Genomic DNA, 24,159 nt, shown 5'->3' with positions numbered 1-24,159 from the left:
GATGTGTTTTGGGCAACACTAACATTAAGACTTTGACTGAAGTAAACGTTAAATGTTGTGGTCCTTGTTCAATAGTTCAGTTCAGGCTGGGATGTAATAGTAATCGATCTATTAAAGCTTTTTTTTTTTTYYTTTTTTCCCCCTTTCCTTAACATCTATATCTATGAATTATGTGTACAGCTTGGATTACTTACAGCAGATACTATCGCCTAGTATGAAGTATGCCACACACTTCATATTACGAGAAGATTTTCAGTTTCCTACAGYGTTGCCAAACTTCAAACATTCTGGATGAAATTGTCCATGCTGGGCGTCTGTCTCAGGCTAAATTGTGATTTATGCACTTATTTGTTTTGAAAATTTGGGCTGAAACACTTTTGCTGGGAAAAATTATATTGTTTTACTAATCTTAAATTCTGAGAAGCCTTTCTTTGAAAAGCTGTAGCAGTTCCATGCTTTGAAGTGAGGACTTGAACTTTAGAATAGGAGTGGCTTTCATGTGAGAGATCTTGCCATGAAAATCAAGCCAAATATGAACAAATTATAAATATTCTGCCTAAAAATGGGCAGAAGAGTCTGTGCCCCTACAAAGACACTTGCCCAGAGCCTGGAATGGAAGCCAGGATTCCTGAGTCCCAGAGTTTTCTGCAACGCCAGCAAATATTTGTGAAACACAGGGACAACACCATTCCTTCTAGCACCAATCCAGACTGAGAATCAACCCAGTGCTGTCACCTACTGCTCCATTAGCTGGGGGGGCTGGAGTCTGCGTAAAAGGGTTTAAAGGACGACAGTCCATGGGGATGCTTGCATGACAGCACAAAGARGAATTTGGGAAAGCTGGTTTTCTTTTCTTGGAAATAATAAACAAAACTACTTTAAAAGAATATTATTAAGGTTCCAGAATGAGAAAGTCAGGAAATGTCAGCATTAAATTCTTTCTCCACCTGCATTACAATACAGCACTATTGTTTAGATACTCCCTACTTCTACGGCTGAAGACATCAGGAGAGACGACGTGAACAAGACCAGGGAGATCTGTCTGTTTTTCTGAGCAAACTGGATTTTATGCACGCTCCCGCCACAGAGAGCCTCATGACTCCACTGATATCTCTTTAGAGCATGTTTCCTACAGGTGGTCACTGACAGCACTTTCCTCCTTTTCTAGTGCGCAGGAAAGCCACTGGCCCTGGTTTGCATGTGTGCTGAACATTCACAGCCGCAGCAGAAGTTAACAGGAGCTCAGCTCCGAACGGAAGGAAAATACTCAGCAAAAAAAGCTTGCTGTGGGTGATACAAAAAGGTGCACTGAATTGCACCACACCTTGGAGCTTATGTCTCAGTACTCTGGTGAAACYGAGCTCTTTCGTTCTTGGGAATATTGCGCTTTCCAAGAAACTGCATACAAATGTCCTATGGCACAAATGTTAGAGCAAAGCCCATAAAGAAATTAAGAATTCTTTCTTCAGGGATGAGTTTAATGCTCTGCAATAAGTAAGGCCTGGGGAAATGCAAAGCACAAGAAAAAACCCAAAGATTGAGGAGCTGCTTATTAAGTTAGCACTGTCCACCCTGTGCACTGAATGAGACAGGAATCCCATGGGAAAAGTATCATGTGATCCTGTAATTAAAGCCTGTAATATAATGCATAAGCAGAATGCAGCCGATTTAAAGTTGCACAGGCAATGTAAGTGCAGAGATTTCCCAATTTCTGTGCACTTAAGTTTTGCAATCTTAAGAATTCTTTGCAATGTGTTTGGATGGGGGGTAGTAATTATTTGTTAGAAGCAACTAGGTTTTCCCAAACATCCTTCTGTATCAGCATCAAGTTTTATTTTGCTCTTCRTTTTGTACAGCCCCGCAGGAGTAACAGCATCGCTCAGGTAGCGCTTCTCACTCCCTATTTTGCTTTTGGGTTCACTGTGCTTCACTGGGATGCTTACGACTTTCTTTCCTGTGCAATGGGGTGTGTTAAAATGTCCTTTTCCTCCCTTTAACTYGCTGCATTCATTCAGCGAGAGAGAGGAAAAAAAAGTGTTTTATTTCGTTTTCCTTAATTTTTTTTTCCACCTCATCCCCTCCCCACGCACCAGCAAGCCGGGGCCCCTGGCAAACAATAGCGGCAGCAGAGGTGTGAACTGCCCCCCCTCCTCCTTCCTTCGCCTCAACAAGGTGTTAACTTCAAGGCCTAGCTGGGACCATTTAAAAGGCCACGTTATTAAGCACAGCAGCCTCGCAAAACGCGCAGCAGCGGAGTGAAGGTGCGCTTCAGCCCCTCCCCAGCCGCCGCGCACACCGCGGCGCACCGCTCGGCCTGCCGCCCCCCTGCAACCTTAGTCCACGCGGTGAAACTGCCCGTTTGCGTGTTCCGGCACGGGGGCGACGGCACGCTGGCACCCCAACTGCTCCAGGTTAATCCACCCATAGATGTTTTCACTCAATTTGCGGTGCAGTGCTTAAGCCCTTTGCTGGGAGAAACACCCCGTAAATGACATAATTAGCATCGACCATTAAAGCACCACTCACGCAACGAAGGAGAGGGTCTCCCAGGCACGGCTRTTATGTGGCTTAGCGGCAAAAATGGGATTTTTGCACTTTTGCAGCCTGGGATCCATCATTGCCCACCCTGCTGCCTCAATAGGGCTTTTCTGCTGGGCAAAATGCACGGGAGGAAGGCAATTTTCTTTAGGCACTTAACTCTTGCCAGATGATACTGCACATCAAACCACAGGTCACCATCGTCCACACCTCAAGAAGTAGCTTATTTTAAAATTAACAGCATGAATAAGGAGAAATTCCTCCCCCACACGGAAAACACAACAACAAAACCCCTCTGAGATGGACTGCTGGATGCAGAAATGGAGCTATGACAAGCACCAACTGCCACTGTCTTCTTTGTAGAAGTTGCCTCCTGTGAAGCTTCACATCTAGGGGAATCATAAACCTTTCTAAYGAGAGCCACGGGAGGGGGATAAATTGCCAGGTTACAGAAACGCGCATTGGCTTGCGGTTGGGACCCACAACTCATGGATGTCCATTCACCTAAGCGGTGGGACACCTTGGACTCCTTGATCTTTGCTATCTTATCTCATCAGCGTTAGTCTCCAGCTGGTGATTCAGGTGGGAAGGAACTGGTTTTATTTCAAAAGCCCCTGCTTGTTTAAAGTCTCAGGCTATCTACGCACTACAGTGGAAACAAAAAAAAAACAAAAAAAAAAAAAAAAAAAAAAAAAAGAAAAGAAAAAGAAAAATGTTTCCTGGAAAATAAGGTCTAGCAATTCTGCAACGCTGCACTGCACAANAAAAAGAAAAATGTTTCCTGGAAAATAAGGTCTAGCAATTCTGCAACGCTGCACTGCACAAACGCGCACACAAACACATATCGCTCCCTGCTCGGTTTTGCACGTTTTTTTTACTGCCTGAATTTCAGTTGCTGATGTTTTTCACAAGCCCCAGAYGACAAGCATCAGAAGGAACATTTGAGGCTTTTCTTGGATAGCAACCTAAGCGGAGCTGTATACATCACGGAGGTGAAACCGCAGAGCTGAGATCGGCAATGAATGCACAGTGACGAGGAGCTTCACTGTACGAATCCAGTGAACGGGGAGATAATATACATTGGGGCTAGCAGTCTACTTTATTCCTTTTTTTTTCTTTTGCAGAAAAATGTGCCTTAACTATCCAGTATAAATATTTGTTTCCAATGTTGTCATGAATTGTACTTTTCCACTGCATGCTAGCAACTCAGAAATACCATCCGGTCCTCGAGCAGGCGCAAAGAAACTACGTTTCGCAGCGGGAGGGGGGAGAAGAAAAGAAAAAAGCCCTTGCCGTGGCGAAGCCCTTGCGCCTTCGCCCCTTTGCAACTCTCATTCAGACACCGCACGTCGCCTCCCGAGGAGGAAAGGCAGAGGATCGCTCGGCGGTCTTGATTAAGAGCTTTTAAAGAAACCGGGAAGGAACGATATTCTTTGAAACTGGATCTACCGTCGGATGGGAGCCAGCGCGCAGGACACGGTGTCTTTCAGCGCGGGCCACACACGGTGCCACTGCAGTCATCTGACTTCTCTGTCACATCCTGAAGCCATTTCCAGCTCGTGTGCGAGTTTGTACTCCCATTTAGAAGAGGATGGGATATATTGGGAACACACATATGGAAACACTTTCGGGGAATCAGTTTCCATGAAATCCGTAATGAGCCAAGTGGCTTCAGATGTGGCAGCGTGCCTCAGATTAGCCAAAAAAAAAAAAAAGAAAAAAAAGAAAAAAAAGGAGAGAAAAAGGAAAAAAAGGAGGACAAATCTACCTTTTCAGCCCTTATTTTGGTTTCCAAGGCGGGGGGATTTCAAAACCTCTAATGACTTAGGGCTACCAAAACGGGGAGGCACGAGGAGCAGAGGCGAGAAGAAGGCTCCCTCCTCCGCGGCTCCCCGCGGGAAGCCCCGGGCCGGCGGAGGCAGCAAGCGGCGGTGCCCAGCGCTCGGCCCGACTTGCCTGTCCCCCCCCCGCCGAAGGCAGGCTGGACACCGGGCTTCTCGGGCCGCCGCTTCGCCTCCGGCCCGCCGCTGGGAACCGACTCCAGACTTCGGCACCCAGGAGAAGGTCTCCGGCGGAGTTTTGCTTGGCTTCGCTTCCAAAGCGTCGTCTGTATATTTTAGAATATGGAGAGCTCGCCTTTGAGTCCAGCCCCTCTCTTAACAATAGACAAGAGCAGATTTCTCTGCGGAGCGGTTTAAACAAAAACAAACAGTTTTGGTTACCCGGGCCTTGTTCTCAAAAAGGGCTTTTTTTTTCTCTCTTTTTTTTCCCCCYTTTTCTTTTTTTTCCGGAGAAAGAGCAAAACCCTACAAATCGTGACGCTTTTGGCAAAAGCCAAAAATTCACAAACGCAGACGGTATGATTTTTTTTTCSCTCTTCTGACGTGAAGCTAAACAWCATCATCCCCAGAAGAAGAAAAGGCCTCCTCCACCCCCATTTATAAAAGACTAAATCCCCCGATCTAAACGATTAAAAACACGCTCTTCTCCAAAATAATTGTTTTCTCTTCGACGCGCATTTCCCCCCTCGGTCTCTGTCTGCTTCCAACGCCGTTAYGTTCTTTTATGCCCTTTTCCTGGGCAGGACGTGCCCTGTCCGCCAAGCACGAACACCTCGGTTGCCGAGAGCATCTGCTTSCTCGCAGAGCCCGGGCTACGCAGAAGACCACGGGGATGGTCGCACCAAAGCTGACCAGGGAGCTTAGCACTCRCTGAGCTTCTGGACACTGGAGAAATGACCGGGACAAGGCTAGGAAGGCAGTTCTGTCTCGATTTAAGAAAGAGGAGAGGTCCGAGATGCCCCGAGCCGAACCGCTCCCCCAACAGCCTCAACATTGCARGGCCCGTGTGCAGAGAGGCACTTTGAAGAGCTGTCTCCCCTTTAACATGCAGAGCGGCACCAGTGTAACAACCTTACGGGCTTTTCAAATATTCATCATCGATATTCCGTTCGGTAAAAGCAGTGTAAATCCCCCCTGTGGATTTACGCACCCCTCTGGTGCCACAGGGTTCAAGCCCAAACCGGGTTTCTCGCTAAGCTAAGGCAAACTGCTGCAAGCTAAGTTTCAGCCCACTACGAACTCGTCCACGCGGCATTTCCATTCATAAGGTGAACGGCAGCTTACACGACCGCAACTTTGTACRCTCCTAAATAGATGTTTCTTCTCCATAATGTAAGCTCTGAATATGTTTTTTATCCTCCCAGGAACCTGGTGATGAGAAAGACACTGTTATTACAGACTTTGGTCTGTAACAGCTCACCTCACAAGCATGTTTTAGGTTATTTGCTATGTGAGACCTTATGCTACTGGTCTAGACTGCTTTATGTTACACCACGAGCAGCTCCGATCACTATTGATGGTACAAAGATTAAAGGCAAAACTCGCCAAACATATCTTTGATACACTCTTCAGCAGATGGAGACAAACAAAAGGTGGAAATTGGACAGAATAACAAGAACTTGGCTTAAAATAAACTTTCACATGCAGCCACAACATCTGAACTGAAAAGGAGCTGTACAAAGTCAGCCTGGACTATCATCTTCAGTTGTGTTCATCTGTGAGAGAAAGCCACAGCTAGAATTGTTTGCAACTTGAACGTCCCTCCAGTTCATCTGCACATCAGACTGGTGAGACACAGATCCTGGCCAAGCTGAGAAGCTGGGCACTGTGCTCAAACTCCATGGCAGCTGGAATAGTTTCTTACACGGGCAAGAAACCTTTCTTAAAAACAGCTCCAAACCAGTCTGGCCCACCTAMGTTGGCCAGGCCAAACTAGAAATTGGTTGGGTTTGGATTATCCTTAAACCCAGCTTCCTATCTAATTTTGGAATCTAATACGATGGCTTCTAATTAGACTTTGGTAGTACTTAGATCCTCCCCTGCGCTCCTTTTCAACCATAAAAAATCATAGATTGGCTTCTAGCATGAATCAAAATGAAAACAAAAACAAACAAAAATCCCTTTAAAGAGAGATATTTGAGAGAGGAAGAGGGAAGAAAGGGGAAAGAGAGGTGCCTTTTTCCTATTGCCAGGATTCCTCTGTGGCTCCTCCAGACCTGCCAGTATCCACATCACAGTTCCCTAGGACTTCCTTCACGGGAGATGCTTCCCCAATGARGCATTTCATCTCAGGCTTCTAGGTCAGCAGACCTCCTGCTGTTTTTGAGGCACTTGCTTCCTTTCCTATTCGGTAAACCAATCACCTTTGCAGAAGGGCTCATTTTCAGTCCTAGTCCCTAGTCCAAATCCCAAACTTTGCAAACTGCGCCCTAGATGCTATTTAAATGTTTATCCTCTTTCTCACAAAGGTTTCTACTCTATACCTTTCCCGTGTCAATGCTGATAAACTCTTTACAGCTCCAGGTCTATTCATCAGTCACAACCGCTCCGCAATGAACGCTCTCATTTTACAGCCAGTAGTCTAGTTCAGAAGCCCAGGGGTATTTTAAATTATTCATAAATCTCCCATCACTTCTCAAGCATTTTTCTTCTATTTTTCTGTAATGCTAGTTTTGACATCCTTGGCTTTTAAGCTCATAAAAAAAMCCTTTCTTTTAACTCCAATAAAATTATCTATTTCAACCTTAACACAATTTTCTGGCTAGGATTTTTCCTTCTTTGGGACATGGTTTTATTTTTGTTCTGAATGGCAGTAATACACATAACTAGCTGGCTACGCTTAACAGAAATAACCTACAGATATTTCATCCTGTTTCCGTACAGAAGGGCACAGATCATATTATCTCATGAGGTCCCCGTCTGTCCTATACAGCTATAATTCTATAAACTTAGATCCAGATATAAACCTCTGACTCTGAAAATCCCTAAAGCTTGGGGATATATATTTTCTGGTTTTGTAGCCTACAGGAACTAAGCAACCACTTTTGGCTATTCTGAGAAGGTGAATCCTGTCCTGGATGGACCYTTGGTCTAACTTGGTGGGGCTGATCTCAGGACCTTCTCTTATCCTTTCTGGTGAAGATGCTGACCTCAACCTAATTGGCTGATGCCAGCCTCTTCTTACAAGTTGAAACGAGCTGCTTTGTACTGTCTTCCCTGCTGCCCCTCAAGCCTGGGAGGAGGTGAATATCCACAGAGTATTTCATTATCCTCCTTCAAATCATACACTCAGATTCCTRCCTGACTGATGCTTACTAAAACCTGCCTGCTGTGACTGCTGTCACGTTGACCAGAGGTCTCTGGCTCTCCTTGCGTTTCCTCAATTGCAGTCGATCAAATATCCTGTAACCTGCTTGTGTTGTACTTAGAGTGGAAACTCACAGTGTGTACTTAGAGTGGAGGGGACAGGGATGATCTCTTGCRTTGGGGTTTTTTTGCCCTGTTGTATAATTGCCTAGTGCCTAACACAATGGGACCATGGGCTGCGGCTCATGCTTTCAGATGCCACCACAATACAAATGATGTTAATGGCCACTGTATAAGGCATGGTCTGCTGTGATTCCAACTGAGGTCCRTTAGCTACTCACAAATGCAACTGTTGATTTGATCAGTAAACTGCACTGTCTGTAGCAGACAAACCCAGGTACTCCAGTAGCTGTTCAAAACCTCCTGCAAAGACTTGTCAAGATGTGCAATGCAAACTCATACATACAGAGCTGTAAGTGTGGCCAATTCTTGGAAATCCTCTCCTTTCAGTCCCATGTTCAGCTTTCAGTACAAGGAGGAATACATGATATAATTTCAGTACAGAATTAAATAAAGCAAGCTGTGTTTTTACAAACAATTATCACCCCAAAATTATGTAGCTTACACACCTGGTCCTGTACACAGTTTTTTTTCCCTTGGGCTGCTCCAAGCTGTCACCTGTGTTTTCAGAACAAGCTCAGCCTAATAATGTAAACTAAAAGAACACAGACGTACCCGTGGCTGCAAGCTTCATAATATTCTGCCAATCCAAGACCAGCTGTTAGCGAACTAAATAAAGTACTTGTTTGGAAGAAGAGGTCATAAAACAGCACTGAAAACTACATATCAGACAGCGACAGYCCAGCTAAACAATAGTAATAATTGATGGAAACCATGCATGTGGCATCACCAACAACTTTGAGCTCATGTATGGACTGTTTTCATCTCGGCTAACTGAAAGAGGCATTGTAGGCTGCCAATCCAAGAGTACCACCTTACTCTTCCCCTTGCTGAAGAAATGTGATGCCAACATGCAGAAGGATCAGTGAGATGCTTTACCATCATCACTTCCAGGAATGACTCGTCTTAACCACTCTAGACTTTTGTTCTCTGGTGGTGCTCCTCTTTTCTCAGCACAGTTGCTCCTCTTTTTTGCAGCAGCTCAAGTAGACATAGGCTTTCTGTGGCTATCTACAATCAGTATTTCTATATTTTACAGCAAAATAAGATATTACAGAAAACATAAATGTCCACCACAGTATAAAAAGCCAAGCTACTCCTTCTTTGCCTGAACATAYGGATTGTCCCATCTATTTGACAGCCTGCTGCTCCTGCTGTCCACCCAGCAGTGGGATACGTGAGCTTTAACTCCCTGTAGCACTTGCAGGCATGACTGCTCTTTGGCTTCCTGTGTCTCTGCATCTGCAGCTGGCAGCAGGGTCTGCCTTCTCTGCAAGACTGTGAGCTCTAACCTTTGCCTCTGACACATGATGCTCTAATTGCTGTTTGGGTGGTTAGAGAGACTTTTGAGAAAAACAGCCAGGAGGCTAGGAGATGAYGTGGCCTGGACAGGGCTGACGAAGCAGCACACCAACTCCTCTCTTCCTTCATGAGCACCTTTAAAGTGTCACAAAAAGCTGTTTTACGTGCACGATCTTTTACCAAAGCCAAGTGTCTTCATGCACTGATGACACTGCCTGGTCTGAGCTTCAAGGGTTTAGCTTCAGCTCAGTTTCACCTCTTTTTGCAAATCTGCCTGAGGAACAGTTATGAAAGTGGAGATGAGTATCTGATACACAAAGAGGCCACAGGCTGAGCTCTGAGCTGTGGTTTTCTCTTTGCATTCAATGGAGCAAATGCTAGCTAAACCTGGAGGAAAAAGCTCCAGTGACTACAGCTGCTTTTCTTTTAAAGGGAAAGCTAAAATAAGGTATGAAAATTACAGGAGAATGCATACCCTGCTGTCCATGAACACTATTCTTGTATCTTTTTCTAAGGTAATGAGTGAGGTCTAACAGCAAGGCATTAAATTCATTTCACTTGTAAAAATGAGAGAGACTTTAAAACTGGGCTAATACATAGCAGGGAAATTCCTGAAGAAATTGCAGAAGCCCACAAAGCCAGGGCCAGTGAAAAATGCTTTCTCAATACATTTTTTCAGGTGGGTTGGAGAGGTAGCTTCACACTAATACTGCAACCAAAAATAACTCCTCCTCAGCTGATACTGCAGGACAGGTTTGCCTGACGAGGGCAAGAACTGTCACAAAACTTCCTCTATTTGATATACTGTAGTTGACCTAGAGCAAACCGAAATGACCAAAATATTTTTGTGCAGTCCCACTCCAGCCTCCTTACAAGTTAAACTCATCTCTTCAGTTCTGCATCCCATAACATCTAGTTTCCAGAGACTTCTGCCATTTCCCGAAGAGCCACCACAAAAACCTACTTCCCTACATACCTCTTCTTGTATCTCAGTCACTGCCACAACAAAATTTAAGAGAAGCTACTCCAGGCACAGAACTCCAGAAACCACTCCCGCAATCTGGCAGACAAAGCTCATTCAGGTAACTGGAAACTAAAGCTAGATAAACTCAGATGAGTAATAAGACCCACATTTCCAAAGAGAGCTTAATTAACAACTGTAATCAAAAGTTGCAATGGATTTTGTTTCCCTAGAAATTCTTAAATGCAGACTGACTGACTTTTTGTGTTTTTTTTTTCTCAAAGGTTATTCTCAAGTTCAAATGACAGCTAATTTGGAGAAGTCTTACAGCTGGCTTACGGAGGAGATCAAAGTAGATGATCACGTGAGTTTCACTGTATTAATAATCTATGGATCTATAGAKCCGTGCAAAGCTCCTTAGATTAAATTAGTCTCCCCTGAGCTTTATCTACCAGGGTCCACCACAGCTAACATCCTTGCTCTCCCCAAAAGCTAGAGAGTTGAAGGACACAGTTGTGACTCAGCCCTCCTGGGGCTCTGAGCAGTCATGACTCCCGATTCCCTCACCTCATGGCCACCCGTGGCTGGCATGCAGCATGGGGAATCTGAGCTTTCGAGTGGCTCCATGGCCCGTGGGACAGCCCTAGCAGTGGGTGCTCACTGGGACACCCGCACACCACGTTTATAGATCCTGTCCCAAGCTCAGGGCAGGCAGGTATTGCCTGTTTTGATCCCTTCCTGTGCACTTTTTGAGTCTGTCTGAAGGCAATACTAAAAGGTTTCCAAATTACCATCCCCAAATACCCTCCCTTTATGCATATGAAGTATTYCCTTCTGTCTTATTAAGATCCCTTATGACCCACGTGAAGGTGTGCACCTTCGCTTTGTCTCATTTCATCTTCCTCTTCTTTCCTGCCTACATGCTCTTCTTTTGTATAGCCAGAGAGAGCCTGAACCACTATTGCAGCTCTTTTCTATCACCAGTATCAGCCATGTCCTTTTCAATCTCACAGCTAAACAACTGACGTGACACCAGTTTCCTTCTACTGCTAAAAAATCCACTGAGCAGGGAAGGAGATCTGGACGCCTGTAAAATGGAGCCAATCATTATTTGCTAAAACACTTCCAAAAGGTGTTGTGAAGCTCTGTTAGGCTCTAATCCTACATTCTTGGTCTGCAGCTGGCMAAATTTTTGCATAGCCACAAACGGGAAGAAATTTCACTGAAAGTCAAGGCAGCTACAGGTATTTCTCCAAGTAGCAGATTTTCCTCTTGTGTTGTTCCTTACTGTAAGGTTTACAAAATTGGGCCTTGTAAACTATAAAACTTCTGGAGGGCTTAATATGTTTTTCTGCCTGTCCTGAATCAAACACTCACATACAAGAAGGACCGAACTGTCCACCTTCTGCGTTTTACAGATTCACTTCATAAATGTAACTTTTGCAATTAACTGAATAAAATTCAGGGTAACAAAGACTCAAGACCAGACTGTTAAGGGCAGAGTAAGTGCTTCTGATCTTCTTTGTATCTGATGGCCTGCATGGAGCGGATCAAAGCTGCACATGCAGAGTTGGCSACCCTCCTTATACAGGCATTTGCCACTGCGTTGGTCACCCCTGCTGGCTCCATCCTGCAGCATTCTCTCAGCTGCGTGCAGAGCAGCCTTCTTGTTTCGCCAGCTTCACTGGAAGTTGGTGTCACTCAGGACCTTACAGGATCACGCCTGAAGTTTGCAAGTGACTCTGAAGAAGAAAAAGTGCTCTACAAAATGTTAATGATCTGTTTGCTCCTAGCTGCAACMGATAGAGATGTTCTGGAGTTACCTAGGACAAGAAGAGATACTTTGGGTAGCCCTGGTAATTCTAYAAAATATGGTGCTGGATGACGAAGGAAAGGGAGATATCACAATGGTGCACAAAAGGATCTCAAAAATTAACCCTCTCTCTAGGTAGAAAAACAACGGAGATCCCACCAGGAGGCAGAAATCATCTTGCACAAAGACGAAACAAAGAAAGAGCTCAGTCCTGCAGCCTTCCTGCTAGGAGTTTATTGACCTTCTTGGGAGTGCACGTATAGGTAATGACTCAGGATCTAGCCCTTTGAAAGCCTGGAATCGAGGGCTCTGTTGCCCCATTAACAATTAGCATTCTGTTTACAAAACCCAGCCGAGTCAGTAAGAATAATCATTACAAAACATGCTCAGACTGTGATTCCGGTTTAAGTTAATATAATTTTAATGAGTTCTTCAGAAAAGGCCTGGCACTTATGGAAAATTTCCTTAATTAATATCAGACCCTAAATTAGTAATAAAAAAAGCTCGCAATATCATTTGGTCTCAAGCTGGAACTAAAGTATGTTTTGGCATCATTACTAACTGTTAGCAGCGAATTCTGGAAACAGATGCAAATCTTGATATGTGTCCTAAATATAAAACACATTGCAAAAAAAAAAAAAAAGCTCAGATAAAAATATATCTATACATCCACATATATTTGAGTGTGCTATTTCCTGCCTGTATCAGCAACAAATTTATTCCATTTAAAAGCATTCCACTTGTTTCTTCTTTTCTGTATGTTTTAAATCCCCTATTTCAGGAATAAAACTCTTTCCCTTTGCTTTCATTTTTCCTGTTTATTTCCTTTCCCAACAGTAGTTTTAACTAAACGAAAAGGGCTTAAAGACACACATTGTAATAGTCAAACTTCTGAAGATCAGGCCACTTTTATTTTACCTCCTAAATATGGGTGTAGGTGCCTAATTTGAGGCCACCCACACTAGAAAAATTTGGCTTCATCCTTGAAGGTATGAATCGTGCAACATATCTTCTGGACAATTACTCCAATGAGAAATTTTACCCAGGAGAGAAGTTGCTACTGAAATCCTACACGTCAGTGCCAAGGTGCTAAGATTCTTAGGTGGCACCATGTGGGCRGGAGACTAAAAATGGAAAAAATGCGGTAAGCAAAATCAATAGTACCACTGAAAAATAAAAAAGACAAGTTACAAGTTTAGGTATGGTAGAAAAATGACAGAGTTGTTTCTGAAGAGCACATGTTACAGAATCTCTCGAGCTTTCCAAAGGTCTTTACTTAGATGTACCTCGGTGTACCTCGCGGGGAAAGCAGCAAAAATTAGCTAGGAGAAATGGAGACAGAGACAACCTTGAGTCTCTCAGCTGCCATTAAAAAAAAAAAAGAAGACAGAGTGAAAATTGTTACAGYCACCAAGAAAAACATCGCACTGTAGTGAATGTACCAGAAACGGAGCTGGCTTCTYGGGTTTGCCAAGAGCCTGAGACAATATTGCTGAAGCGTGAAGTGCCCGTTCATTTTGAGCACCGCGAACACAAGCATCCTTGCTGGCAATGTCAGAGGTATTAACTACGTCACTGCTCCCCAAAGCACGCCAAGAGAAAGAGAATCGCACTATGAAGGCAGCACTAGGGTCTCCTCTTGTTTAAGGGTCCAGTCCCAAAATGTACTTAGCACCCACAGCAGTTAATGAAGTTAGCAGAAATTCAAGGATGCAACAGTAGCTACTGCAGAGGGTCACAATTTCTGTTCAGTCTGAGGGCTGTAAAGTTTTTTCAGCTCCCTAGAGGAGGATAGACAGCTTTTCTTTCGTAAAGTTAGTATCTTTCAAACAACAACTCCAAAAGAAAAGAAAAACAGTATTTTAAAAATCACGTGAAAGTAATATTAAACAAAACCCGTTTTTWAAAAAAAGAAGTTAATTCACATTTAAATTTAGAAATCTAAGATGACAATCAGTACAGGAGCTTATGAAAAAAAATCACATCTCTGTGAGCCACTTTCTCATTAGAAATATGAACACTAAATCCAAAGTTTCAGCTAGTGCTGCTTCCTTTATATATGCTTGCTTTATTTTAAGATTTGTAGGCTTGCAAGAATGAACTTAAATTGTATAAAGAAATGTGTATTGCCACTGATCAGGGCATGGCCAGAATTCACATGTTGGATTTTCACTTGTCAGCCCTCAGTGAACTGGGAGAACAGGAACATTTCTTATATTCATATCATTGCCACTAAGGCCCAGGATGGTCCAAAATGATTCTAMACTGGGAGATAAATTAATGGGGAAGTTTGGCTACACTGAAACTAGTGAACAGCACATGGTAAAGGTCCGTTCACTAGCCCTAAATCCAGCTGCTATGGCCTGGCCACCATAATATTAAATCCTCTTGGGCTCCACAACAGGGTGGTTGCCTCCCAGCACCCCCTGCCAATGGGTTCTGCACTGAGCTAAATTCCCAACCATGCCCGGGAGCTGCTTGGGAAGCTGCTAGCTAACCCCGGTCAAAACTAGTCTGGGAACCATACTAGCAAGTTAAGAGTATAGGTGTTTAACAGCACAGGCTGTTAAATTTATTAGTAAAGACATTCCCATATGGCCATTTGACTTCAGAGGACTGGGCCTGCAAATTTCTTTTGTTTATTGGCTGAGCCGAGTGTTTCCCTCAAGTCAGTCGGTCCCCATTCARTAACACAGTAAACACAAAGACAGCAAAATTCATCATGAGCTCGGCCCAATGTACRGGAAGGAAGAGTTTGTGCACAGTGGCATGGGAAGGCCAGCTTCCCGGGTTTACGCCATTCATGGCGACACACCACAAATACACAAACACGACTATTTGTGAAGAGTGTCAGCCTGGGGCTAGAAAAGGCAGGCTCGGTAATTTGTACTGCCGTTTAACTTAACTTTTAATTTTCTTTCTTTTGTCATATAAGCATTTGTCAAAGACAGTCAAAGGCATAGGGTAGGTTCTTTCATAGACAGCACTGTACGTATTAATGTCATCTCTCTAGGGCAAGTCCTCCAGTTCCTTAAAACTTTGATTTTTTAAGTTTTCCTCAAGTGTGAAGCAAAAAGGAAGATGCTATTGCATTYAGGCACAAGCATGAGCAGGTCCAGGAACAGTGTAGGAGAAGGAGAAGTCTTCCCTTCTCAAGAACATTCTCAACAATAAACTCAAGCTCAAACTCGGAGAGCTCAAGGTAGAAACAGGTCAGGGTGAGGCAGACACAGGGTGGATTAAGCCAGGACGTAAGTGTGATGAGGCTGTCATAGGGATACATTGATGGGACAGCTAACTCATCTCTTTGAGATTCACCCAAAAACAGACTTCCAGAACTGACATGTTTATATGTGAACTTCTCACTTAGACTTTCTTTGGAGTCAACTGACAGAGACAGGCACTTCTAAGGCATTGCTAGGGACCGGGACAGCTCATCCRCAGACTCACAGGCAAACTGTGTCCTGCAAATGCTAGTTTCTCCCCACTGACTCTTAAAAGGAGCTCACGGTGACCATCTCAGATGTGGATGTCTACACTGCAGACACCCATACTCAGAGGAGGCCACACCTCCTTTGGCTACTGTCTAACAGCCTTCTGGTGACTGCAGGAACAAATCCAACCTCTAGTCCCTGCTCAGAACCTTGCATGTGCAGAAKACTTGCTGGATCGATCCCAAAGCTTTATGTAAAATGACTATGATGTGTATCTTTATGAATCATATACATTAATTACATAATAGACACTCACGCTCCCCATCCCACATGCAGTTTGGTTATGCACAGGGCACAAAGACTGTGAGTGCATTAACTATGAATCATGCAATAAGACTACATCCCTGAGGCAAAACTCTTTCTAAAATGACCATGTTCATATGTTCCCATGGTTTCCACTACAATATTATTTAATTAATAGTATTAATCGGCTAGACCACCAACTTTTACTGCCTTTTCTGGAAGTCTCAGCAGACAGGTATTTTAAGAAAATAAAGGAAATGAATTTAATGAATTCTGTTTTTATGAYTGAGTTGGTGCAATAAGGTAAGTCAGTCACATGGCCTCCTGAGCCTGTATTTATCTGTTCTTGATAGGAACATGAGACTTACGCACTAGAGAGATCACTGGTTCAAAAGTTACATGAGTTTTGCCAGCTGGTCTTTATTTTGTTTTGTTTTGTTTTGTTTTGTTTTGTTTTCCCCAGCTATTGCTATTGAACGCTGCCCAAATATGCATGAAATATCATCACTTACTTGTATGACACTGCAAATACAGGACTAGCCGCCATCCGGAGAATAGAAGACAAATACTTGAAGTCTAACACCTACACAGCTGTGGGAACTCATTTGCACGTGCTTGAAGCATGCATGCAAATATTTCAGTTGTGCAAAGAAATCAGGTATGTGTCTATACACTAAGGTGACCRGCTCAGCCACATTACCCCAGCCTGCCAGAACGAGTCCTTAGGGCTGCAGCATGCTATTCTTTTCCCCTCACACACGACTAGGAGAACCGTATGAATTGCTGGGGCAGTAACTACCTCGTTCCTACAGCCCCAAACCTCTTCTGCTGCATGACTTGATCTGTGATCAAAACTCACGCATGCTCAGCACAGAACAGGACATGCATCCATGCCGGGACAGGGAGTACCACTGGCATATTGGGATACAAACATTCCTGGTCACAGGACTATCACCACCAACGGCTCTTGAGAGCTCTTACTAACATTATGGTCAGGAACCACTACTTTGAAGGACACACTACTTTATTAGTTGACATGCTTTAAATTGCAAGCACAACTTAACCAGTGGTTGAGGCAAAGCCATGGAGGCCTGCAAAAAGGCTGGGCAATATAAAGTTGGGGAAGGTAGGAAGCTCTGAGCCTGGAGGTGTGACATGTGAGGCCTAAGGGTTACCCAGGATTCCTCCTTCTGCATGATGTAAAGCAACAGGCAGTAAATATGGCATTCATTAAAAATACCTTGTATATTTTTAACAGCCTCGATAATCAGATTTCTGCCACTGTATTGGGAAGCAAAGTTTGTTTTTGTTCAAGGCCTTGTAAAACTCTAATTTCTCCCCCATGCTCTGGGAGTGTCTGAAGTTTCCTAGTGCTCTTAATAGTCATTTTTTACCCCTTCAAAATTCTGTTCCCTTCTGAAAGATATATTAACTGAGGGGAGATCTGGTTTTGTCAGTGTGAGGGATAAACTGGTTGCTACAATGGGCAGCTTTAAACCTCCATTTCTCTCTACACATCATACACAYGGGGGCCAGATCCTGCCCTCGCTCACTGTGGCGCTGCAATGAAATTTTCTACTAGGTAGAAAACCTTGAGAAGAACTACAGAGTTTCCAGTATGAGCTACAGTGCAGCTCCTTGCTGCCTAAGAGTCAGATCTCATCTCCGACCTAAGAAAGCCATTGCTGTAATTCTGAACTTCCACAAATTCTACAGATAACCCCCAGCACTGGGGCAGACCAAAGCCCTCTTCTTCATTTCAGAAGCTCCCCTGAAGCAAGTCTCCCATGCTGGGAAAAGGCGAGAACATTGTGGGGGGCACTGGTTGACCCCCAAAAGAGGAAGGGCAAGAAGAGTGAAGGAAACCTACCATAGAGCATAACCCAAAAGTTCAGTGTACGGCCACTTAATGCGTACAGCTAGCTCTTTTAGTCATGCTGCCTGTGCCCACGTGCGAGGCGCTCACGTCTGAATGCACACAGACAAGCGAGGGCCGCAGGGCAAGCAAGCTGCCGTACAGCTGCTGCGGTCCCAGCGGAGCCTTTCCCGGAGGTATCGCTGGGGGCAAAACTGCAAAAATAACCGATTCGACAACGCAGCCTGCCAGGAGACTCCCAACTCAAAGGGAACCTGTTTCAGGCCAAACAAAGCACTTCCTTCGAATCAAGCCCATCCATTTTTTTTTTTTGAACCGAGCCAGCACTGTGATGGGACCCCACAGGAACCTGCTCCACTGCGCTGTGACCCGTGGCCACACAAGCCCATTTGGCCTCCCCGAGAAAGCAGTGAGCGCTAGGACCACAGAGGGCTTTGCAGCTGCTTGCCTGCAAAACRAAGCTTCCCCCTCCAAGGTGAAAGAAATAAGGAGTCTGCGCTAACCAAATCCTACACGCCTGTTGGCCAAGGTTCAGCTTGTCAGTGATGCAGCTCAGTGGAGGGATCAACATTTGCAGTGCTACGAGCTTGGTGGAAGGGGAAAACAAGACAGAAAGCAATTCACCTGGCTGAGAGTCAAACAGGTGCATGGCAGCAGGATCCCAGATTATAATAATATCTTGCAAACATGGAAAAAATAGATGTAATAAGACTGATTCTTTGGTTTTTACTAATGAATCATAAAGGCTTGCTTTACATTACACATGCTTTTTGGCATACRTTGCTAATATTCCCATACTTGCGAGGCTGGAGTTTTAATAGCGAGACACCCTCCCCTAAGGTTCCTCCTTTTTGGCAGGATGCACAAGGTGACTGTGTGCCATGACAGGCTCTACCTTACTGTGGGGCAATCAGATTACTCTGCACAGCTGGTTTTATCACTGGGACTGAATTGCACAGTATGCAAATGTACATTTGCTCAATAAAAAATGTCTCAGTTCCTAGCTGCTGTCTCGTCTAGGTTCCTAAACATATTTCCTCACTCCTGTATCATTCCAAAGCCCAATTTGTCCAATCTTTACCCAAAAGTGACTCAGCTAGTTTCTGATAGGCATCTTAAATACACAGTAACTAAGGAAATAGGCTTTCTTGAGCTACTGGATTGAAATGAGAGAGAAGGAACTTTAGTCTGAAGTATTCAAGGCATCTAACTGTCAGGATATCTAATGTCACACACAATACAAAAGCAAAACATTTTACGAGAATCACCAAAAAATAGAGAGTATCACAATTACTTTAAAGCATGTAAGCAAACATCCTCTTGCAGGGCAAAAAATAAAAGAGAATTTGATCATAGAACCAGATTCACAATATATATATAAAAAAAGGAAAATTTATCTGATCTGAAATGGACCTAGAGACATGCAAACAGATCCACACACAGCAGCTCTTCCACTTCAAAAAGAAAGGGGTTTGGACCCCCACCCGCTGTGCAGGACCCCGCCAGCTATCACGGACTGATGCTTGCTCTTCTGACCGCAACGTGGCCAAGGMCCGCGAGCCTCCCGGCTGCTGGCAGCCCCCGCTCCTATCTGCGAAACAACTTTAGGCGAAACGTGGTCTTTACCTGAGAGGCGTCTGGGCACATCGGTGATGGCAGGCAGCCCCGTGCCTCGAGTGGAGGACAGGGGAGTTGTGGAATGAATGGATGGTGAAGTCATCTGGCTCAAGTAGGATGGGTAAGACTGGTCGTAGGACCACGGAGGGGATGACTGCGCCTGCCTGGGGTCTAGGAAAAAAAAAAAAACAAAAGAGAAAATTAAAAAAAGAAATAAGGGCAGGAAATGAGTCAAAAGGAGGGGCTGCTGCACGTACGCACATCAGCGCTATGAGGGGTGGGAGGGCAACGAACCGCAACCCGCTCCGCGCGGACCCTGCTCCCGTGCTCCTCGCTCCGCGGCAGCATCTCGGGGCGGCAGCGAGCAGCGCTTCAAAAGGTACCGCTGCCGCTCTGCAAACCCCTCGCGTCCCTCGTCCRGGTCTAACAGAGCGTTAGACGGCGAGGTCGGGGCCGGCTGCTTCTCGTGGGCACGGAGCGATAAGCGGAGAGTGGAGGAGACGCCCGGGCACGCTGCCGCCACGCTCAGGAGCTGACTTCAGAGGTGGGGAAGACTCTGAAGTTAGTACTTGGCATGTCTGTCAAGCAGTTATCCAGTTAAAACATTACACAGAAGTATTTTCAGCGCTGAAAAGGCTGTCCAAGAAGGAAAATGGCATTAATCTTAGCAGCATCTGGCCAAAAATGTCCCATCTGGACGCTGGCCCAATTACCTACAGTCACCTTATTTTCAACAATATGAAGCCAAATGATTCGGGGCAATTTTTGGAAGCCAAAGATGCCTTTTGCCGGACTTGCCCTGGCTTAYTACGGCGGAAATGATTTTAAGGATAAATATCGTTTATTTTTTTGCTGAAGCTCTGGTGGATTGCAGTGAGCGAGAAAGAGGAAGGGTTAGTTTTATCTGCTGGTTTGGGGATTTGCAAACCATTTGCTCTTAGTTCATGTCTAGTGATAAAGCTACCACTGAATTCCTCATAAACTATTATTTTTAGTCTCTTTGCATTGATGAATGCAAAGCACTTTCAACCAARAAGTTTGGTTGGGGCCCTGCACGAGAAACAGAAAACTGTCTCTGAACTGGTTGATAGAAACCGTCGCACTTTCTTCCCAATTGTCCCAATATTTTCAGTGAAGCACATCAGGTCCACTGTCTGGAGAACCTGCTATATTTGAGCAGCGTCTTAAGGCTGTGCTTTGTAGACAGAAATGTGATAGCCACATGGCACAAGCAAAGGCATTTTTTTCAGGAAATCCATCTTTTTTTTTTCTTTTTTTAACTCCTTTCTCCGCTCTTCCACACAGCAAAACCTTGTAGCTTCAGCTATTTCTTGTTTATTTTTTCTGTTCAGACACGATTTGTTTGAAGAGATGTCTGGAAAGCAGATACTTCCTCATAGCAAAATAACCATACAGATTAAAAAAAAAAAAAAAAAAAAATTCTTTCCAATTTAATTTTAAGAGGATTTTCCCGGAGTTTGCCATTTATATTAGAGCTGTGTAATATAAATGGTTAACATAAACTCTCCTCAGAAACCTGAAGGACACTTGATCATTAAATGTAATGAACTTCTTTGTTTTAACAATTTCAAGGCTAGGGTTGTATAGATTGGCGCAGGTTCAAATCTGACTGACTGCTCGTTGTTATATCTGATATCGACATATTTCTCTGCCTCATTCCACTACTATAATTCACCATTCAGTCAATGGTAAATGATCTTCAACTGGGAACGGAAAGCCTAGGCTTGCTGGGAAAACAATCTTAAAATTAATGATGTGTCAGGAGCAGAATCTCAAATCCAAGCTCCTTCAAACTCCAAGAGGTTTTCAATCTCTGTTACTAAATCCAGAAGAGAGTCCATTAAAATTTTGATTTTAGGTCAGCTCCAATGCTGGAAGGAAATTATATACCAGGTAAAGGCAAAAAAAAAAAAAAAAAAAAAAATCATGGGAGAGGATGTTTTCACAGAATTTTGGTCTAGGATGGTGAAAGCCTCATGACAGGAACTGCCTTCTGGAGGTTCGTGCTGCTTCTCATAGTGCAACCGTCACGGAAGAGAAGATCTTGAGCGTCTCTGGCACTATCACTGCTTTGCGCATCCAAGCCAGATTTGTTTTTACAYTTAACACCCTTAATTCAACAAGTGTGGGTGCTTGGGAGGACACAAGAGGGATGATGTACTGTAAAAAGCGATCAGGCTCACAAAGTCTTCCAAAATAATAAGTAATCTGTTGCCCTGTCAGAGGTAGAATACAAAGCTGGAGGGACCACAAGGCTGACCCGGCAGCATTTCTGATATTCTTAGAAAATTCAKCTTAAATTTACACATTGGCTCTATTACTCATCCTAATTTCACTGTCGCACTAGCATATTTCTTTTTCTCTTTTCTTTTTTTTTTAATGTTTGGTTCCAGTTCTTGACGAGTGCAACACCGTGAGTTTTCAAACCGCAAAGTATTTTAGAGGCAGGGAAAGAAGAGGGTAGACTCCCGAGGAAGACACCATACTGCAAATGAACCGCACTCCCGAACGCTGCGAGTTTCACCGGCTCCTGCAGTAAACGCCCTAAAACCAGGCTCGCCCGAGAGCGGCCAGGGGCCCGCTCGGAGGYGGCTCGCGGGCCGAGGCGGGCGCACGTAGCACGTGCAGGAGGGCGCCTCGCTTGGGCGAAAGCGCACCCAGCGGCAAGGCTCGAGCCCCGCGGCAAGGCGAGCAGAGCCCCGGGCAGGAGCCGAAGAGGCAGAGGGGCCGCCCCGAATTTCTGCTCTCCCCAAATCTAGAGCCGTTTCTAAGGGGCATCCTCCTTCTGCAAACGTTTCTGTCACRCCTGCGCGAAGAAGAGCGCTGCGTTTCGCAGCAGCCGTTCGCACCGGGGCGTACCGGGCCCGGGCGAGGAAACGCGGACCGCGCGGCGGCCGAAACGAGCCGGCGGCGACGAGCCTCAGCGAACGCGCGCGCAGCTCCTTCCCGCCGGCGCGGCCGCRGAAACCTCTGCGGAGCGGGACACGCTGCCGACTGCGAGCTGCTTCGTCTCTAGATTCACTGAGTTTGCRACCCTCGCTGTCCGTGGTTTACCGCAACCATCTCTTCAGGCTTTTTAAGAACGAGTCTAAGATTGCACGGACTGTATGCAATTAAAAAAACCCAACCCTCCCAGGGACCCACTTCTCCCATCTATTACACTGGCTTTCCAGCACAGCAGCTTCTCTGCCTTCGCTGGAAATGTCCTGAGCTGTCAAAAGAGAGAAGAAAAAGACCTTAGGCAGCCCCGAGGAACTAGGTTTTCTACTGCTTTGCCACTGAATAATGAAGCATGCTGATTTACTGTAGGAAAAGCTCCTTCTCCCGTTTCCCGAGCTGGAAGAGCGCGCTAGAGCACACTCGGCGGCGCGCGGCTTCGTGCCGTCCGGCATGGMAAGCCCGAACGCCGCCGGTGTGCCTGCACCTCGCGCAATCGCTCTCGYTTAGACGCAGCTGTCAGCTTTAAAAGCAAGATAGCCCCGGCTGGGAGCTTAGCAAAGCCAAGAGGATTTTCTGCATGAGTAAATGCACCGCTGTAATGCCCCCCCGCACCCAACAGCAACCTCCTTCTCTCTCCTGATGGTTTCTTAGGCGTACTTAAAAGCTCAGGGCTTGCTCTGGACTGCCCAGCTCCACACTGCCAGGTCCTGCTGTGCACCGAGGTACATCTCACCCCCTAACCTAGCTTGTTCTAAATGCACTGTGCCCATACAGCCACGGCTGTAGGGTTGCTGTTTCAAACCTGGCTTGCGGCCGACGGTCTCGGAGAACAGGCACCCAAAGCAGCCTGTAAAGACATTCTTAAACTCCTGATGTTGGCTTTAAGTTACCTGGGAATCTTATATCAGGATGAATCACGCTCTTAACAGAAAACCTGGACTCACTCCACAAACCTCCAACGCGCTTGGGTCTGGGAGGCAGATGCTTTGCAGCAGCGCTGCAGCAAGAGCAGGTTTTTGCCTTCTCGCAGCCTTTGCAGAAGGAAAGTATCTGGCCTCTTGCCCCACAAGTCCTGAAAAGAGGGATTAAGGAGGACCCAGCTGGTACTGGAGGACTGGCCTAGRATGGAGGTTGGATTAGAYGATCTCCAGAGGTCCCTTCCAACCTCAACCATTCTGTGATTCTGAGTACTGGATCCTCTGTCCAAGGAGCCAACGCYGCCTTCTGCCGCCAGCCTTCCCACCAGCATAACTTTGTCCCTAAGGGCCACCTCAGCCTGACAGCTGAGGGGGGTCCCTCCGCTAACTTTAAGGCAAGCCAGCTCTGAATCCTTTCAAGCTGCTTTCTACAACCCTAAAAAGGAGGAATGAGAGAGGAAGGGCAGAGAGGTGACAGGGTAGCAGTGGGAAATTTTAAAAAAGCAAAACAAAGAAAAAAAATTGAACCGGACCTGCTTTCGAGTGCTGTTATTTCAGTTACTGAAGTCACAGATCACCTATAGATCAGACGGTGCCATGGTGGTGATGCAGCATGAAACYTCACTTAACTCCCAGTTTATAGCTCATGCAGCCGGGATGCTGCTGCTCGTGCGGACCGCGCTCTCGCCCTTCTGCCTGCGGCTTTTCCCGGCCCATACAAGCTAGTCCTCACCTGGCTGTGTTTTAGAAAAACAAGAGTTTCCCTCGTCTCACACGGAGCAGCGACCAATACAATAATTCAATGCCTGAATAGGGAGGTAATTCGATACGTGAGCGAGTCATTTCAGTTCCATTAGCAAAGGGAGGGGGAAAAAGGAAAAAAGCAAATATACCAGTATCCAAATGCGAACAGACAAGATTCCTGATTTACAGGCACTAAGCAGGGTTCAAATTGAATCTGCATTGCCTCAGCAAAGGCATCTGCTTATTGGACGATTTGTTTTTTAATGACCCTTCAATGTTGCTTTTGCAGGATACTAGTTAAAATGCCATGTTGAATAAGGGCAACTCTGTGCCTTGTACTGCCATGGCCCAGTCTCGCGGAGGTTT

The 24,159-nt window shown here is 45.3% G+C and overlaps 1 protein-coding gene across 1 annotated transcript in view; it reads right to left on the bottom strand.

Annotated features, from left to right (window-relative positions):
• RUNX2 (RUNX family transcription factor 2) overlaps positions 1–24,159 on the bottom strand; it is a 76,583-nt gene that overhangs the window by 5,744 nt on the left and 46,680 nt on the right. The window contains exon 5 of the mRNA XM_085320387.1: positions 19,181–19,342. Coding sequence (XP_085176513.1) covers positions 19,181–19,342 — 162 coding nt within the window. The remainder of the gene's footprint in view (positions 1–19,180; positions 19,343–24,159) is intronic.

Source organism: Rhea americana, unplaced genomic scaffold (assembly GCF_003343005.1).
Source record: "Rhea americana isolate MKP2758 unplaced genomic scaffold, rheAme1 scaffold_63, whole genome shotgun sequence".
Taxonomy (NCBI): Eukaryota; Metazoa; Chordata; class Aves; order Rheiformes; family Rheidae; genus Rhea; species Rhea americana.
The sequence above is the reverse complement of the archived record's forward strand: the minus strand, read 5'-3'. Positions and strand labels throughout refer to the sequence as shown.